General features: G+C 40.1%; 1 protein-coding gene across 1 annotated transcript in view; it reads left to right on the top strand.

The window, feature by feature from the left end:
* The first annotated feature begins 4,590 nt into the window (after positions 1–4,590).
* Positions 4,591–20,052, top strand: part of CACNG6 (calcium voltage-gated channel auxiliary subunit gamma 6) — a 203,130-nt gene continuing 187,668 nt past the window's right edge. Inside the window, exon 1 of the mRNA XM_056542869.1 lies at positions 4,591–5,738. Within this exon, the coding sequence (XP_056398844.1) occupies positions 5,420–5,738 (319 nt within the window). The 5' untranslated portion in view covers positions 4,591–5,419. The remainder of the gene's footprint in view (positions 5,739–20,052) is intronic.

Below are 20,052 nucleotides of genomic sequence, written 5' to 3'. Positions count from 1 at the left end.
TTGGGGTCTACACCAGAATGTTAGTGTAAAAAAACGTAATTTTTTTACACTAACATGCTGATGTTGCCCTATACTTTACATTTTCACAAGAGGTAAAAGGGAAAAAAGCCCCCCAAAATTTGTAACGCAATTTCTCCCGACTACAGAGATACCTCATATGTGAGCGCAAAGTGCTCTGGGGGCGCACAACAAGGCCCAGAAGGGAGAGCGCACCATGTACATTTGAGGTGATTTGCAGAGGGGTGGCTGATTGTTACAGCGGTTTTGACAAACGCAAAAAAAAAAAAAAACCACATGTGACCCCATTTCGGAAACGACACCCCTCACGGAATGTAATGAGGGGTGCAGTGAGAATTTACCCCCCACAGGTGTCTGACGGATCTTTGGAACAGTGGTCCGTGAAAATAAAAACTTGTACAGCCCACTGTTCCAAAGATCTGTCAGACACCAGTGGGGGGCAAATGCTCACTGTACCCCTTGTTACGTTCCTCAAGGGGTCTCGTTTCCAAAATGGTATGCCATGTGTTTTTTTTTTGCTGTTCTGGCACCAGAGGGGCTTCCTAAATGCGATATGCCCCCCGAGCAAAATTTGCTCTCAAAAAGCCAAATATGACTCCTTCTCTTCTGAGCATTGTAGTTCGCCCATAATGCACTTCAGGTCAACTTATGGGGTACCTCCATACTCAGAAGAGAAGGGGTTACAAATATTGGGGGATATTTCCTGCTATTAACCCTTGCAAAAATTTGAAATTTGGGGGGAAACACACATTTTAGTGGAACATTTTTTTTTTTTTTTACATATGCAAAAGTCGTGAAACACCTGTGGGGTAATAAGGCTCACTTTATTCCTTATTACATTCCTCAAGGGGTCTAGTTTCCAAAATGGTATGCCATGTGTTTTTTTTTTTGCTGTTCTGGCACCATAGGGGCTTCCTAAATGCGACATGCCCCCCGAGCAAAATTTGCTCTCAAAAAGCCAAATATGACTCCTTCTCTTCTGAGCATTGTAGTTCGCCCATAGTGCACTTCAGGTCAACTTATGGGATACCTCCATACTCAGAAGAGAAGGGATTACAAATATTGGGGGTATTTCCTGCTATTAACCCTTGGAAAAATGTGAAATTTGGGGGGAAACACACATTTTAGTGAAAAAAAATAATTTTTTTTTTACATATGCAAAATTCGTGAAACACCTGTGGGGTATTAAGGCTCACTTTATTCCTTGTTATGTTCCTCAAGGGGTCTAGTTTCCAAAATGGTATGCCATGTGAGGGTTTTTTGCTGTTCTGGCACCATAGGGGCTTCCTAAATGCAACATGCCCCCCAAAAACCATTTCAGAAAAACGTACTGTCCAAAATTCCCTTATCGCTCTTTCCCTTCTGAGCCCTCTACTGCGCCCGCCGAACACTTTACATAGACATATGAGGTATGTGCTTACTCGAGAGAAATCGGGCTACAAATATAAGTATACATTTTCTCCTTTTACCCCTTGTAAAAATTCAAAAATTGGGTCTACAAGAACATGCGAGTGTAAAAAATGAAGATTGTGAATTTTCTCCTTCACTTTGCTTCTATTCCTGTGAAACACCTAAAGGGTTAAAATGCTGACTGAATGTCATTTTGAATACTTTGGGGGGTGCAGTTTTTATAATGGGGTCATTTGTGGGGTATTTCTAATATGAAGACCCTTCAAATCCACTTCAAACCTGAACTGGTCCCTGAAAAATAGTGAGTTTGAAAATTTTGTGAAAAATTGGAAAATTGCTGCTGAACTTTGAAGCCCTCTGGTGTCTTCCAAAAGTAAAATCTCGTCAGTTTTATGATGCAGACATAAAGTAGACATATTGTATATGTGAATAAATTTTTTTTTATTTGTAATATACATTTTCCTTACAAGCAGAGAGCTTCAAAGTTAGAAAAATGCAAAATTTTCAAATTTTTCATCAAATTTTAGGATTTTTCACAAGGAAAGGATGCAAGTTACCACAAAAATTTACCACCATGTTAAAGTAGAATATGTCACGAAAAAACTATCTCGGAATCAGAATGATAACTAAAAGCATTCCAGAGTTATTAATGTTTAAAGTGACAGTGGTCAGATGTGCAAAAAACGCTCTGGTCCTTAAGGCCAAAATGGGCTTGGTCCTGAAGGGGTTAACAGGAGCACCTAGGCCAAGATCCCTATACACCAGGATTATTCTAGCCTTTATTTCCTTTTGCCACTATTCTCTCAAGTTGGCCCATAGAACTATTTGCTTATTATTATATTACGTGTCACTTAGAAATCCAGGTTCACCCTCTCTGTTAAGCTCCCATCCGGTAAAATTGGCCCTGAAAGGTATTCTTAAGTTAGAAACCTCTACATCTCTGTTCAGAGCCTCGGTTTCAGCAAACACCTTACAGAAGTTCAGTCAGCTCCTCGACTCTCATCCATTCTGGGTTTTAGCAAGTTTAATTGTCAAAGTTGCCATATATTTGTTTTGGATTTCTCCGAATGGGGAGCTTTACTAAAACAATTTACCGATCACAAGTACTACTCAAAAGGCACCTCACTAAGCAAGGGATGGGGTTTCGGTTGTGGATCTGTACATCAAAAACTCAGCAGCTAAGGGGTCGGAAGTCTTGTTCTTTCCCTTGAGTAATCCCTGGTGTCCTGTTAAAGTTCTCTCAGATTTGTTAGGTTTTCGTGCAGATAAACCCTTAGATTCACTGTTGTTACCTTTTCCTGTAAACCCGATCACGTCGGGGGAATTTGTTAAGCATGTCAGATCTTTAGCTCGTCGTATTGGTATCAATCCTAGCACTGTGTCTGGCTACTCCTTTAGAATAGGGGCTGCATCTTCCACCTCTCGACATGCTGTACCATCACATATTATCAGTTAGTTGGGTCGCTGGAAGACTCTGTGCTTCAAGAGGTATATTCCTTTTCCTCAAGCTGAAATTGCCCAAACTTTTGAATCATTGGCTTGCATGCAATTTATTTCTGTTCAATAAAGATTTTGCTCTCATGTACTGTGTTTTGGCCCCTTTTTTAGGATTACCCTATACAGCCGTGCAGGCACACATTAGGCTGTTAGGTTCATCTAGGTGGTTGTTCAGGTCATTCATTTCTAAATTACCTGACCACTAGAGATGGGTAAATTGAAGCTGACAAAGTCAAATTCGTTCTGAATTTCATGAAAAATTCAATTCTGAACGAATCCAACTTTCCTCGCGCTTTGTGGTAATGAATCGCTTCATTCACTAGATTTTGTGTGGGCCAGGGGGCTAAAATGGTGGCCAAACGTGTTAGGACATGGGGCAAGAAAGTCTGGTAAGGTGGAAAGGATGGTAGGTAAGATCACACTGAATCACATGGCGGCCTAACAGCAGCCAACCAGCCCTGTGGTGTCACAGCCCTATATATTCAGCAGCAATTGCAGCAGAGACTGTGTGTGCACACTAATAATTGTTACTGACAATACAGATCTTTACAGCAGTGAATCCATTCACCTCAAGTCCGCATTAGTTCTGGTAACTAATCAGCATTACTGCTGACAATACAGATCTGCACAAGGGATATCCATTAACCTCATTGCAGGCAGGCAGGGAGAGTTTAGAAGTCATTTCATAGTCTGGCAATTGAGATCATCACAGGAAGCCCTCCCCATTCAAAGACTGCAAGCAACCATAGTGCAGACATCTACAGTTCAGAGAGAAAGAGAGAGAACACTTTTTTCTATTGCAACCGTACTAGGCTGTATTACTGTAAAGAAAAATCTCTTTAATCCCTTCAATTGTGATGCCTATGGTCTCCCGAACCCGCTGCGACATCCAGACTCTGTCATTGTGCCGCTCTGCGGCAGTGATTCTAATAGCGACGCCTGTAATCTGCATGTCATACTGAATAACAGTATTATTTTACTACCCCAGCACACTCTATATGCATGTTACGGCAAGACAAAGTTTTTTACACCCCTATTGAGGCTCTCTGTAGACCAGAAATAGCCATTTTTAATAGTGAACCAATTTTTTCGGAAAATTCGGCGGATCGGCCGAATCAAATTTTTAAAAAATTCGCCCATCTCTACTAACCATAAATGCTATTTAAAAAAAAATAAAGACACAAGATTGCATCAAAAAGGTATGGTTGGCATGGAAACACTAACTCTGGCTGGGCTAAGGGGGCAGTGTAGGTGGCGAATGTAATTGACAGATGCATAGATGCAAAGTCCTGATCTAAAGTGTTTAATAGGATGACACCAAAATAATGGCTATTAAATGTTTTATTACAATAGGTAGTATTTACATCCTCCCTCCTTTCTTGTTGACAGTTGTCACAACAACTTGGTTCTCAATGTAAAAGAGTGATGCACAACATATTGATCAGGAATTCTGTAATGGAATCCAAATTGGAGTGGTGCACATCAGCATCAGTAGAAGGAAGCCATAGATAACATTTACATAATTATTCCAGTTTGCATTTCTGTATCACTGGAGCTGGAGGCGGTTTTGTTTGTGCTTTACTGAGCTGCCCTGCCAGTCTGTCAGAGCACATACGCTTCTAACCACACAGACACAGTGAATGCTATGGCTTTCTACGTGCAGCATAGGTTTTCCCTGCAGTATTTCTTCTGATTAAAAAAAATCTTAAGGGTCTGTTTGTTCCATGCATTTGCCAAAGCAGTCTGCATGTTTTTCCTTGGAATCAATAAATAATTTGCCCAGAGACATCTTACAAGCAATCAGCCAACATATTTGCTTGCATTCTTTTTAGTTGATTCCACAGGTTTCGTATACATAAATAAGAAATGGACATCTCAATCAATAGTCAGGCCAAAGCATAGGGGAAGCCTGGAGTACATAAGGCTCTTCTGATCTCGCAAAGCGTAAGTTGCTCTGGGATTTGAGCTGTACGGAAAGAAGATGAAATCATAGCTGGATGCAGAATAAAATCCAGCACAGATACATCAGCTGAGCATGTGAATATGCAGCACAGATACAGAAAGGATACACAAAGACCCTGGGCAGGTGCACATATTATGGTAGGCTGAACTGGGATAAGTTAACTTCATTTTGTCTTAACCTCACTCTCATCTCTGTCGCCTGTGCATGAGGCAAGTGCCTTTAAGGGAACCTTAAAATAACAGCTCTGCCTGGGAGATGTGATGAATGTAACAGGTGCAGAGATTATTTCCAGGCCATGTGTGTGCGTCTGTGTGTAACAGCAAGAGGGGGAGAGTGAAAGCAGAAAAAGGAGAGAGCACATTGATGTCCCTGCTGCGTCTCTAGCCTGTGAATCTTACAGCAGATTGCCTTTGAGCGACCTAAATTCTAACGGAAAACAGAGAAAGATCGGAAGAAGAGAAGAGCGTGTACACCTAAAGGGTTATTTACATCAATTCTCGCAGTTGAAGGGAAATAAACCTCGCTACACAAATGATGTGGCCTAATTTTTTCATGCAAGAGGAGGAGCAGCGCTTCTCAGGAAGAGGTAGAGGACAACGTGGAAAAGGCTTGACTGATGCACAGGAGGGTAAAATCAAATTGGCCTTTTTTGTGGCCCTTGTGGGGGTGACACTGTCTGTGCTGGCAGTTGGGACAGAGTTTTGGGTGGAAGTGAACACCTATAAGCAGAACCACAGTATGACATGTGAAGCTGCCCATTTTGGGCTATGGAAGTATTGCTACAAGAAACTATGGATCTCTGATGTGGATGAATACCGTGCAACCTGTGGACCTGCAGAGCTGCCTGGAGGTAAGTACTTTCATTACATCTTGTAGTTGTGCTGTTGATGTTCCGTACAACTTGAAACTTGCTTCAGGGCATAAGATCAGACTTGAGTAGATCACTCTCACAAAAGTAACAGGTTCACTTAAATGTTCAGCATTAGGGATAGCACAGTTAAGCAAGATGGTCTAAAAGACAAATCACAAACTCATTGTCAATATGTGTATTTTATGTATTCAGTGGTTAAGGGTTAGATGTCATATGGATTTAATTTGTCATATTGAGGGTGGTTATGGATACTGTTGATACAGATAAAGAATAATACAGCACTGTTGCTCTATCAAAAAGCATTAATCCAATATTACTTTTCTACTTATAATATTTTACATACACAAGATCTGACAATGCACCTGTTGATCTTTTGCAACCTGGTTGTCCATAGAGCGTTGTTATGTTTCAATGTTCCATGCCAAATGCTTATTTTTATCAATTTAAAATAGTCAGCATTAGAGGTGAAGGATTTCTAAAAGTGTCATCCTGCACTGGTCATCAAAAATAAAGATGTAACCCGAGTAAGTGTCATAGCACAAGCGTATCCCTTTAAAAAATGAAACCAAGCCCTGTGTTGCTCAGTTGTTGCTGTATTTTTTTTCTGCAAAAAGTAGCTTCCTACATAAAATAGCTTAACATATGTTCATCCAGATGTACTATGTTTGCTTAACAAGATGCCACATAAACCATGGTAAATATGTGCAGAAAGGCCTAAAATATATGTAGATTAGTGCTCCAAAGCAGAACAACATCACAAGGTAGTCACAGTAAAATCATGGTATTATAACAAACACAGTAGAACCCCAATGTTCCCTATGGAAAAAAAATTACAAGCGACCTTGTTCACCATTGCAAAAAATGCAACATGGCCTGAAGGTCTATTGCATTTTTTCTTTTCTGGAATTTTTCCAAAAAATTTTATTCACTCAAACATTTTATCATATTTTTATTACATTTTACATTTTGGATTGCAACATAGCCTTTCTTATTTCCTAAGTCCCTTTCTATTATTCTATGGCAGTGTTTCCCCATGTGCCACCATTCAATCCCACTTTTTAGGTGTATAAGAATGAATGTTCACAAATAATATAAAAGGGCCTTGCCTGGCTCTGAATCTCTATTGTGTCAGGACTTTGACTAGGACAATCTGAAACCTTATTTTTGTGTCCACCACTCAACCACTAAGATGTAGATTTACTTTTTTTTATTTTGGATTAGCGTCTCACTAAACTTTCTGGAGTTTTTTGAGAAAGGGAAGTTGACCAGGTCCTGAGTAAACCAACACAGCAACATGTAGTGTCAACAATAATATCTAGCACCAAACTAAAGCACTACAATTATTTATTCTAAATCATATAAATCTTTCTTGAGAAATACAAAATAATATTAACACCATATACATATATCAATTGGCACCATAAAGCAGTCCCATCAGGGAGCACATTATTGAGGAAGGCAAGGTAATCACAAGGTAAATAATTTACACATCCAAGTACATCTTAGGTCATATAAAAGTGCTTCATGCATTAGTATAGTAATCTATCTGGACCAAAGAAGGAAGGTAAAAAGCAAAAGATCCTGGCATCTTTTACATACACACAAGCCTTATCAAAAAATGTGCAGACCCCAACATATGTTTTGCTCAAAGCAGAGCCCCCTGAGGGTTTTTTTTGTGGCAGTGCCCATTTAAAGCTTCAGGCCTTTGAATGGTCCCCCCTTTCTTCGCTTCCTACTTTTCTATGACTAATGGGAATGTATCACACTTTTTTTTTTTTTTTTTCAGATATTGATCCATATTTATAAATTCAAGTGTTTCTTTGATGGTCCTAAAAATGTACTGGAGTTAATAGCACCAAATCTATTAAAAGATGCCCACCTCTTAATAAATTTCCTGCCGGTTGGTCTGTCCTAAAGTTAGTCTGTGACCATACCACTCCTGCTAAACCTCTCCCTCATTCCTCAATCCTGTTTTAAAAACCATCGGGCACTGAGAAAAGTCTAAATGTTTTGCTCAACATTATTTGAAACTTTTAAGCATGGAAAAGCAGGTGCAGAACTAGTGATAACCACCCAATTGGCTTTTAGTGTGATTCGGTTATATTCCACAATGCTCTACAGGCCTTTGTTACCAATTCTAGATAAATGACAATTTAATGAATTTTTTTCTCACTTTCCTTTTCTCCTCTCACATTTATTTTAAGGATGCGTTCACACATAGGGTTTTGCTGTGGATTTTGTGGGATTTTCCAACCTATTGAAGTCAGTGAGTAGGACAATCAGCAGCAGAAAACGTGCAGCAAAATATGCACATGTGAACGTACCCTAGAAATGGCAAAAATATTGTAAGGTTACATAGATGAGATTTTTATTTAGTAATGTTATAGAATAATCATATTAAATTATAATGAGAAACATTTAGTTTCAGCTATTGTTGACAAAAGGGGTAAAATCAAAGTTCATGTTTTAGGGATAATTACTAGTGTTGAGCGGCTTAGGCCATATTTGAATTCGCGAATATTCGCGAATATATGGACGAATATTCGTCATATATTCGTGAATATTCGCGTTTTATTTTCGCATATGCAAATATTCGCATATGCGAAAATTACCATATGCGAAAATTTACATATACAAAAACCTGTACAAGCAAAAATTTGCATATGCGAAAATTCACGCACCAGTCTCACACAGTAGTATTAGAGCCTTCTTTACACCACACAAGCTGGAAGCAGAGAGGGATGATCACTGTTATGTGTACTGTGAAAAAGTAAAAAAAAAAAAAAAAAACGAATATTCGTAATTACGAATATATAGTGCTATATTCGCGAATATTCGCGAATTCGCGAATATGCGATATTCGCAAATAAAATTTGTATTGCGAATATTCGCAAGCAACACTAATAATTACCTTTCCACAGCTTACATAAATGCCATTAAGTGGAAATAATATAAAATAATACACGAGATCTGTTTAAGACAAACACTTGTACTGTAATGTTATGTCTTAATTACATGCAGTATGTAAAGGTAATAAAATCTAGTACTAGTTAGACAACCTTGTTGCAACTGACTGTATCGCTGACTGTATGTTGGCTGATCGCTGGCCCTTTTACATGGGCCAATTATCAGGAATGCATGTTCTTATGGCTCCTGTAAAAGGTACTTAACATCCATAAAATAGTAATGTACATCTCATTGTTAGGAAGTAATGAAGAATGAAATATTGAAAAAGTTATTGAGCTTTGTCTACATGCTGTCATGAACGAAGGGCAGGAAGAAGTGAGCCCTAAGCTGTCCCTAGGCATCTCTCCCTGCCTACTTGCCTAAACACCCTAGCAGTGAATGACAACTGGGAGCCAGTCCCTTCCTGCGCTAAAGTGTATTGGCATCAAGGTCAAGCAAAACAAACAGAACTGTACATGTCGGGGACAAGTCAGGAGCAAATCGGGAACACAATAAACTAACAAACAGATTAACTAGGCAGGATATAAATTCTAACAAAGCAGGATATAGCATACTAACATACAGTTCAGAAACCAGAATCAAGATAAATGGCAGATATGAATAAATGAACAAGACTAGATAAGGAATAAATATACAGAAGACAAAACCAGGAGATGTAGGGGGTGAACAGATAAACTGAAAGTCAGAACCATAAACGGGTCAGGAACACTAGAACACTATTAACACTGGACACAGAACAAAGAATACTCTACACAAACAGATACAAGTACAGAGGACACAGATCAGTATTAAAGTACAGAGGACAATATAGATCAATGGTAATGTACAGAGGACACTCTAGATCATTAATTATGTACACTATGATCAGTGATCATGTACTAAAAACACTATAGGTCAGAAATCATGAACTCACTAGATAGAAACAAGCAAAATGTCAAAAGGCAAACTCCATGTCATGGAGGAATACAGGAACTACAAAACCAAACTCAATAACATGGAGGAATACGGGTCTAGATACTAAACATGAATACTAAATATTGAACAATGGACTGAGAATAAAAATGATACAGGACTGATATATTGCACAATGTGAACACAGACTAGGATATATCAAAGTGAAGGAAAAATGAACAAAACGCAATACTAAAACCTGGCAAATGTACTAAAACCAAGCAGGCTAAAATCTATACAATAAGCAGGACTCATAACCATGGTTGAAACTCAGAAAAATACTAAAACAGACAAAAGCAAGGTGCAAGATAAATCAGATATGGTCAGAGTAGAACTCAATCACCAGCAACATGTTCCCGCAGAGCTCGGGTTTAAAATAACCCCGCCCGAGCTGCCGTAGGCTAAGAGCATTAACTCATCCCAAGCCATGGAGAATAGCACAGAAAACTGTTCAGACACTGTGTCTGAACAGACCCCAAAACAGAAAAATACAAAAACACACAACGGACATTACACATGCTTTTGTTTTAGCATTAACTCCTTGGGGACTGGTTTTTCAGTTTTTGCACTTTCGTTTTTTACTCCTCACCTTTTAAAAATCATAATCCTTTCAATTTTGCACCTGCAGACTCATATGAGGTCTTTTTTTTTAGCCACCAATTCTACTTTGTAATGACATCAGTCATTTTATCCAAAAATCTACGACAAAATGAAAAAAAAAAAACATGGTGTGACAAATTGAAAAAAAAAAATTGTAACTTTTGGGGGCTTCCATCTCTACGCAGTGCATTTTTTCAGTAAAAATTACACATTTTCTTTTTTCTGTAGGTCTATACCATTAAAAGGTACCCTAATTATATAGGTTTGATTTTGTCTTACTTCTGAAAAAAATCATAACTACATGCTCTTCTGACCCCTATAACTTTTTTATTTTTCCGCATACTGGGATGTATGAGGGCTCATTTTTTGTGCCGTGATCTGAAGTTGTTTTGATAGGATTTTCTTTTTCTTTTTATTAATTTTTATGCTATAAAAGTGACCAAAAATATGCTATTTTGTACTTTGGAATTTTTGATTTGTACGCCATTGACCATGTGGTTCAATTAATTATATATTTTTATAGTTCGGACATTTACGCACGCGGCAATACCACATATGTTTATATTTATTTTTTTAAATGGGAAAAGGGGGGTGATTCCAACTTTTATTAGGGAAGGGGTTAAATGATCTTTATTAACTTATTTTTCACTTTTTTTCTGCTATTTTATAGCCTCCATAGGGGACTATAACATGCAGTACACAGATTGCCAGCACTGATCAATGCTATGCCATAATATTGCATTGATCAGTGTTATCGGCGGTCGATTGCTCAAGCCTGGATCTCATCAATCAATCGCTGATCGGATGCCGAGTAGGTAGGTGGGGACCCTCCTCGTGTGTCCTCAGCCGATTGGGACACTGCTGTTTCACCACGGGGGTCACGATCAGCCCGACTGAGCTGCCGCAATGTATTTTTTTACATTTTAGACAGCGGTGTTGTTGGGTATTGGCCAGGGGTTCCGTTAGCCACTGGGACAGACCCTATATGACATGTTATATTTCGGGAGCGGGCGCAGAGTGTACAGGTAAGCCCTGCGTCCCCAAGAGATTAAAGGAGTACTCCAGTGATTTTTTATTTTTATTTAAATCAACCGGTGTCAGAAAGTTAAACAGATTTGTAAATTACTTCTATTTAAAAATCTTAATCCTTCCAGTACTTATCAGCTACTGTATGCTCCATAGGAAGTTGTATTTCTTTCTGGAGTTCTTTTCAGTCTGACCACAGTGCTCTCTACTGCAACCTCTCTCCATATCAGGAACTGTCCAGAGCAGGTGAGGTTTGCTATGGGGATTTGTTTGTTCTCTGCACAGTTCTTGACATGGACAGCAGAGAGCACTGTGGTCACACTGAAAATAACTCCAGAAAGAAATACTACTTCCTGTGGAGCATACAGCAGCTCATAAAAACTGGAAGGATTAAGATTTATATATAGCAGTCATTTCTATATCTGTTTAACTTCCTGGCACCAGTTGATCAGTTGGTTTATTTTTTTTTTTTCCACTGGAGTACCCTTTTAAGATTTTTTTAATAGAAATAATTTACAAATCTGTTTAACTTTCTAGCACCAGTTGATTTGGAATTTTTTTTTCCCACCGGAGTACCTCTTTAAATGGGTTTTCCAGGTAAACATTAAACAGAAGGCATTTTTCAGGCAAACAGTCTCAATATTTAGGATTAAATGTAAAGTTTTAGGAGACTTTTTGTGACATAAACATTTTTCTGATTGAAAGATTGATACATCTGGGTCATTGGATCCTAGACACTAGAGTTTCAGAAGAATAACTCTTTTGTTGTAATTTCATAATAAAAAAGTCAATGTTTTGGCCATACCCAGGCTTTATCAAGCCCACAATAGACAGATTGATAAAGCAAGATGTAGCCAAAATGTTGCCTTTTATGATGTAATTAAAATTCTGGCACATTAGATCCATACATTAAACATAACCACACTGTCAATGAAGCCTTAGGGAACAAAAGATCTACCGTATATGCCGGAGTATAAGACGACCCCCAACTTTTACAGTTAAAATATAGAGTTTGGGATATACTCGCCATATAAGACTACCCCTCCTACCACAATGTACGGTACCTTGTAGTTCACCCCACATTAGGTAGGCAGTATAGTTCCCCCCACATTAGGTAGGCAGTATAGTCCCCCCCCCCACATTAGGTAGGCAGTATAGTTCCCCCCACATTAAGTTGGCAGTTCCCCCACATTAGGTTGCCAGTTCCCCCAAATTAGGTTGCCAGTTCCCCCACATTAGATTGCCAGCTCCCCCACATTAGGTCGGCAGTTCCCCCACATTAGGTCGGCAGTTCCCCCACATTAGGTTGGCAGTTCCCCCACAATAGTAGGCAGCTCCCCCACAATAGGTCAGGAGTTACCCCACATTAGGTCAGCAGTTACCCCACATTAGTAGGCAGCTCCCCCACATTAGTAGCAGTTCCCCCACATTAGTAGGCAGCTCCCCCACATTTGTAGGCAGCTCCCCCCACATTTGTAGGCAGCTCCCCCCACATTAGGTCAGCAGTTCCCCCGCAATAGTAGGCAGCTCCCCCCACATTTGTAGGCAATTTCTCAACATTAGGTCAGCATTTCCCCCACAATAGTAGGCAGTTCCCCCACAACAGTAGGCAGCTCCCCCCCACATTTGTAGGCAGCTCCCCCAAAATAGTAGGCAGCTACCCCCACATTTGTAGGCAGCTCCCCCCACATTTGTAGGCAGCTCCCCCCACATTAGGTCAGCAGTTCCCCCACAATAGTAGTCAGCTCCCCCCACATTAGATTGGCTGCTCCCCCAACAGACATACAGCTTCCAGCCATATAAAGTGTATGGCTGCAGGCTGTATGTCTGTACTGCCCCCACAGTGTTCTGATCACCGCTCCTCCGGCTTGGGTCACCATCTACTGCTATGGCCTATGGAACATAGCAGTAGGTGCCGGGACCGGGGAGCGGTGACCGGATCACTTAAGATAGCACGGCCGGTCACTCACCAGGCCCCCGTCGGCGCGTCCTCCTGCGGTCCTCCTGGTCCTGCGCTCCTCTGCCTCTATGGTTGTAGGCACATGACGTCACTGATGTCCCGTGCGTACAACCATAGAGACGGAGGACCGGACCGCAGGAGGACCGAAGGAGGATCGCAGGAGGACGCCGGAGAATGGTAAGTGACCGGTGGACATCCTTATGTTCCGAAAACATTTTTCGGGACACAGGGATGTCCGGGATAGGAATACCTATGATTATCTGCCCGGGCCGGCTCCCGTGTGTGGCTGCAGGCGGGGGCCGGCCAGAGCAAGTAAAAACTAATACTGTATACTAAAAACCAGGGTGCCTCCAGCTGTTTTGAAACTACAACTCCCAGCACGGCAAAGGCTGTCCGGGCATGTTGGGAGTGGTAGTTTTACAACAGCTGGAGGCACCCTGGTTTTTAGTATACAGTATTAGTTTTTACTTGCTCTGGCCGTCCCCGCCTGCAGCCACACACGGGAGCCGGCCCGGGCAGATAATCAGAAGTTTTCCTATCCCGGACCTCAATACCCAGCGTATAAGACGACCCCCGACTTTTCAGAAGAAAATTCGGGGTTAAAAAGTCGTTTTATGCACTGGGATATACAGTACGTGACTCAGGGCAAGTAATACGTCTCCGCTCCCTCTACCTTTTTAAAGGCAGATATATCATGGGAAATATAGTAACATAGTAACATAGTTCATAAGGTTGAAAAAAGACCAGAGTCCATCAAGTTAAACCTATATCCCTAATAAGTCCCTACTGAGTTGATCCAGAGGAAGGGAACTTCATATAGGCTGCATTAAGAAACCATAGCAGAAGACAAATACAAATCAAGATGGCAGACAACCCATGCATGCCAGATTAACTAAAATAAGTATGCACAAGGCATACACAAGAACTTCCACATGTATCTCTAATAATAGCAAATGTAATTTATAAGCAGAGAAAAGAGATTCCTGAAATGTTTCTTTAAAGATAAACTGGTGCAAACAGATTTGTAAATTATTTCTATTTAAAAATCTTAATCCTTCTAGTACTTATCAGCTGTTGTATGCTCCACATGAAGTTCTTTTCTTTTTGAATTTCCTTTCTGTCTAACCACAGTGCTCTTTGCTGACACCTCTGTTCATTTTCGGAACTGTCCAGTGTAGAAGCAAATCCCCATAGCAAACCTCTCCTGCTCTTGACAGTTCCTGATATGGACAGAGGTGTCAGCAGAGAGCACTGTGGTCAGACAGAAAGGAAAAAAAAAGGGCTTCTTGTGGATCATATAAACCGCTGATAAGTACTGGAAGGATTAAGATTTTTTAATAGAAGTAATTTACAAATCTGTTTAACTTTCTGGTACCAGTTGATTTAAAAGATTTTTTCCCCCAGTTGACTACCCCTTTAATATCATAACAGATCCTTTTGTAAGCAATCTAGGTAACAAGTGTAATACATGTTTTCCTGTAAACATGCATCAGAATAAACATTATGCATAAAACATTCTCAGAGAGGACTAAGGTTTCAAACATCTGAATTATGCATATTTGCACGTTCCATATAGAGGGTATATATATATATATATATATATAAAGTAGCTCAAGGTTAACATTTTTGCTCACACTCATAGCGCACAGTGTCATACACTTAGGAAAAGTCGTTGCAGCTGCCGCCCCCTTCTTCCAGTCTTTTGTAATGGTTCAGTTTTCTAAACATTTACAATTAACTTGCAACCTGGAAAAAATTATGGACGGCTTTTATAAGATAAAGAAGATACCAGTTTCCCCTTATGCCACAATCCAGGTTTATTGCAAAGTTTCATTTCTTACACAGTTTTCTTTTACATATTTGTAAGAAGAAAATCCAGCCATGTTTGAGTGGTGTTCATAGCTCTTCAGCTTCTGTGACACTGAAGGCATCACTCAATTGGTATGTGTTCTAGCCTTGCTCCTAGGATGGTTGGTTAGTCTATTAGCTGGGATGCTGGGCCAATCATGCCGAGCTCCAAAATCCCAGAAGCCCAGGTGATTTAAACAGGTATCTGCTGGTTATTTACTTAGTGTGTCACTAGGTTTTGTTCCTGCATTTGCATTAACTGTGTATGGATTCCTTTGCCTAATAACTTGGTTTTCATGTTTGTCCCCTGACTTTGTTACTGGCATAACTCTCCTGGTTTCTGTCCTCGGTTGTGACTGTGACTACCCTAGGGAGGGGAGAGAAATACATTTAGAGGTACAAAAGTATTTTCACATGTGACAATTACCTAAAGCTAAGGAAAGTCTTGATATACCTTGGAGACACAGCGTAAATCCCCTGGGGGAGGCTGACAGATTGAGGATGCATGCACCAAGTCTAGACTGTCATCTCTAATAACACTATCTAAGCTCTACCCCCACTACCTGTGTTTTGTCATGGTGTCTCTGCTGCTGAGACAAAATTCCTCGAACAACAGGCAGTGGACAGCAGTTTGCAGGGAAGTGACACCTAGTGGTCATGACTTTTTCCAAATATGTTAGAAATCACATGAAGAGAAGTAGTTTGAAGCTATAACGACCATGTTTATTGCATGTGTTTTTGAGTATTCTTTTAATGCAGAAAGCCTGGTATTGTTTGAAGACATCAAAACACACACGTGTTATGTTCCTCTGGCATGCCAGACCAGTAGTACTAACCTATGTACTGTATGTGATAGAATATACTGTTACCGAAATGGGTCATTTCAAGTTGAAACAGTTTATTTCATTTACATTAGATTACATCAATTATCTGTTTCCAAAATGTGAATTTCAAACTATGTGAACATATGCCTTCAATCTTTACAGATCATACCTTTCTTCATTTGCCTTTGTGTTGTCGCACTATTTTCCAATACAGTGTTTTACAGAGTTCCAATTGAAGATTCTTAAATTACCAAATTACAATTCACATATTGCATCCTTAGTGTGTAAATTATTTATAAACTAATTATTTGGCATTGTATGGTACAATTTGTGAATAAGTATTTAGGTAAAAAAGGGATTTCTAGAAATTTTATTTAATTGTTTAAATCTACCTTTTTTGTGGTTCCCTTCAGGTGAATTGGTACAGGTCCCAGGCCTTCTGTCAAAGGCAGAAGTCCCTGATACTGCAATAACTGAATGGGGAGGCACACATTGTATACCTTACTTTTCAGTTCAAAGTCACTGGGCATGAATGTGTCAGGGCTAACTGAAGTTTAAAGGGGTATTCCAGGCTAAAACTTTCATTTTTTTATATATATATATATATATATATATATATATATATATATATATATATATCAACTGGCTCCGGAAAGTTAAACAGATTTGTAAATTACTTCTATTAAAAAAATCTTAATCCTTCCAATAGTTATTAGCTTCTTAAGTTGAGTTGTTATTTTCTGTCTATCTGCTCTCTGATGACTCACGTCCCGGGAGCTGTGCAGTTCCTATGGGGATATTCTCCCATCATGCACAGCTCCCGGGACATGACATCATCATTGAGCAGTTAGACAGAAAACTTCAGAAGCTAATAACTATTGGAAAAATTAAGATTTTTTAATAGAAGTAATTTACAAATCTGTTTAACTTTCCGGAGCCAGTTGATATTTATAAAAAAAAAAGGTTTTGCCTGGAATACCCCTTTAAGTTGAATGCTGTAAGCATTGACGCTTATTTACATTTGTAAGCCAATCACTCTGTACCTGGTCCAGTGAATATTCACTGAGCAGAGATGCATACAATGCCTCCCTGCCCTGTATATACAGGAGCAGGGGCTCCTGTCTTTGACTGCAGTCTCTATGCTTGTGCGTTGGCTCAGAGCTAAGCAGCTGTACTCTATCTATTGTTACTTATGTTCACTTGTACATTCACTGGAAAGGGCTCTGCCCCTGGCAAAACAAGTGTACAGTCATCTTATTGGTGGCCAATTTTCAGTTGATCCTCCCAGAACTTATATACGGAGGTCCGCTCATATTTATTGTTTTTTTTCCCATTGTCCAATTTTCTATAACACCCCCCCCCCCGTTAAAAACATTGTGAAAAATAGGCAAATGAAAAATTGTCAGATAGAACAACCAAAACAAATGAAAAAAGAAAAATTATGTAAACAAAGTCTTTGTATGGAGTATGGTTTAAGAGCTTAAAGTTACATTGTGGTTCATGTGCCTATTAAACCATTTTTTAATCATTACATGGGCCAAAGTGTATCCTTCTGGCTTGTGTCTAGGTGATACTATATGTATCATTTAAGTTATGTGGAAAGCCATAGGACACTATGTTTTTTTCAATACAAAGGGATTAGACAATGTGGTGCTTTATCTGTGGGGTCGCGTGGCCCAGAGCCGGGGGCTTGGTCGGGTAGCAGTGGGGCTGCCTGGCCAATGGGTCATTCCCCTTGTGTGCTTGGTGTGGTGGCGGCAGTTGTCGCCGACCAGCGCTATGCCAGTGTTAGTATAGGGACCCATTCATATCAGGTGGCCTTAACGTGGTGAGTGGGCTTACACGTTTTCATCAAAAGGTACACTAACAACTTGTTAGTTTTTGAAATTATGCTGAAAACCATGTAGATCATTGTACAAGTTGTGGATGTGCAGCCATGTTTTTATTTTATTTTTGTGAGGGACATTGATAACTATACTCCATGGTATATATATATATATATATATATATATATATATATGATTACCGTATTTATCGTCATATAAAACACATTTTTAAACTAAAATATTAAGCTAAAACTCTACCTGCGTGTTTTACGCCGATAAATCCTACTCCAGTCATTGCAGCCGCTGCTGGTCGCTGTTTTAATGTGGCCGTGGCTGGACTGCAGATCCTGAATAAACAGTCGGTGCAGCAACCATTCTAAATCACTGAACAGCAACGGCTGGCTGGACATTCTCCCCCGCTGATCCCCCACTTGTATTTAGGTTTTTTACCCCTTACTTGGCCTGCGCGCTCTGGCAGGCTCAGGTTCCGGCGGCGTCTTGGACTGACAGTGCACTGACGGGTGCGCTGTGAGCCCCAGACGCGGCTGGAAACTGAGCCTCCCAGAGCACGCAGACCAGGTAAGGGGTAAAAGACCTAAATACACGCGGGGGATCAGCGGGGGGGTTAGATTCCCTGGCAGCCGTCACCGGTCAGTGATTTAGAGTGGTTGTTGCGCCGGCTTTAAAACAGCGGCGGCTGCAATGACTGAAGCACGAAGGCCAAGTAAGGGAAAAAAATGTTGTGTCCCCTCAAATGGGAGGCAGGTGTCTTAAATTTGGTGTAATTTTAAATTCAACATGGCAAAGAACTCTCTGAAGATCTGAAAATAAAAATTGTTGTTCTACATAAAAATTGTCTAGGCTATAAGATTACTCTGAAACAGGGGTTTTACCAGACAGGTTCCACTTACAACAGACCTCAATATGGTCAACCATAGAAGTTGAGTGCATGTAGGGAAATAGATATATGAGTGCTACCAGCATTGCTGCAGAGGGTGAATGGCGGGCGGGTGGTGGAATTAGGCTGTCAGTGGTCAGACTGTACACCACACACTGCATCAAATTTGTCTGCATGGCTGTAACCCCGACCTTTTCTAAAGATCATGCACAAGAAAGTCCAGAAACATTTTGCTAAAGGAAAGCAGACTTCACAGTACTTCACAGATTACTGGAAACGTGCACCGTGGTCTGATGAGACCAAGATAAATGTATTTGGTTCAGATGGTGTCAGATGGCAACCAGGTGAGGAGTACAAAGACAAGTAAGTCTTGCCTAAAGTCAAGCATGGTAGTGCTGCTGGCATGGGAGGCTACAGTTCATTGATGGGACTATGAATGCCAACACGTGCTGTGACATAATGAAGCAGAGCATGATCCTCTCCCTAAGGGGACTGGACCACACGGCAGTATTGCAAAATGATAACGGCCCCAAAACATCTATAAGATGACTATTTAGAGATGGGGTGAAGGTGATAGGCTTGCCAAGCATGTCTCCAGACCTAAAGCTTATTGAACATTTGTGGGGGAGCACAAAGTCTTTAACATCCATCAGCTCTGTGATGTCATCACGGAGGAGATGAAGGTGACTCTAGTGGCAACTTGTGAAGGTGAATTCCATGCCCAAGGTAGTGCTAGAGAATCATGGTAGACACACAAAATATTAACACATTTCAACTTAGGGGTGTACTCACTTTTGTTGCCAATGCTTAGATGTGGTGTGTTGAGTTATTTGAGGGGATACACCATTTAACACTGTTATACAGGCGGTGCACTTACTACTTTAGATTGTAGCAGAAGGTCATTTCTTCAGTGTTGTCATGTGAAAAGATATAATAAAATATTTACAAAAATGTGAGGGGTGGACTCACTTATGGGAGATCATGTATGGACATTTCTCCTGCAACAAATGGCACAAGCTTGGTCTGAGATATTTTAATATTGATTAAAAACTTAGGTCGGTATGTTTATACACATCAGTGCTCCCACCTTTCAAGGACCTAGAAAAGCCAAAACAGTGCTTCATGGCGAGTATTTACAGTATTGAGCACATGGATGAAGATATGCAGAGCAGATTGGTTTATATCTCACTTAAAAATGTAACAGGAACTAGAAATGTTCATAATGTTCTGTTACTGGGATGTGTTGAAGGACAAATATACACACTGGAATGAAACTGAGGAAAAAAGTGTACTCAATTCATTTTAAAAGCAAAGAACTCTAATTTTGAAAATGGTGTAAAATTAATAAAGTGATATTTACCATATTAAAGCGTATTATACAAGCGCCATGTGA

This window comes from Hyla sarda, chromosome 10, assembly GCF_029499605.1.
Source record: "Hyla sarda isolate aHylSar1 chromosome 10, aHylSar1.hap1, whole genome shotgun sequence".
NCBI lineage: Eukaryota > Metazoa > Chordata > Amphibia > Anura > Hylidae > Hyla > Hyla sarda.
This window is presented reverse-complemented; position numbering and strand designations above follow the sequence as displayed.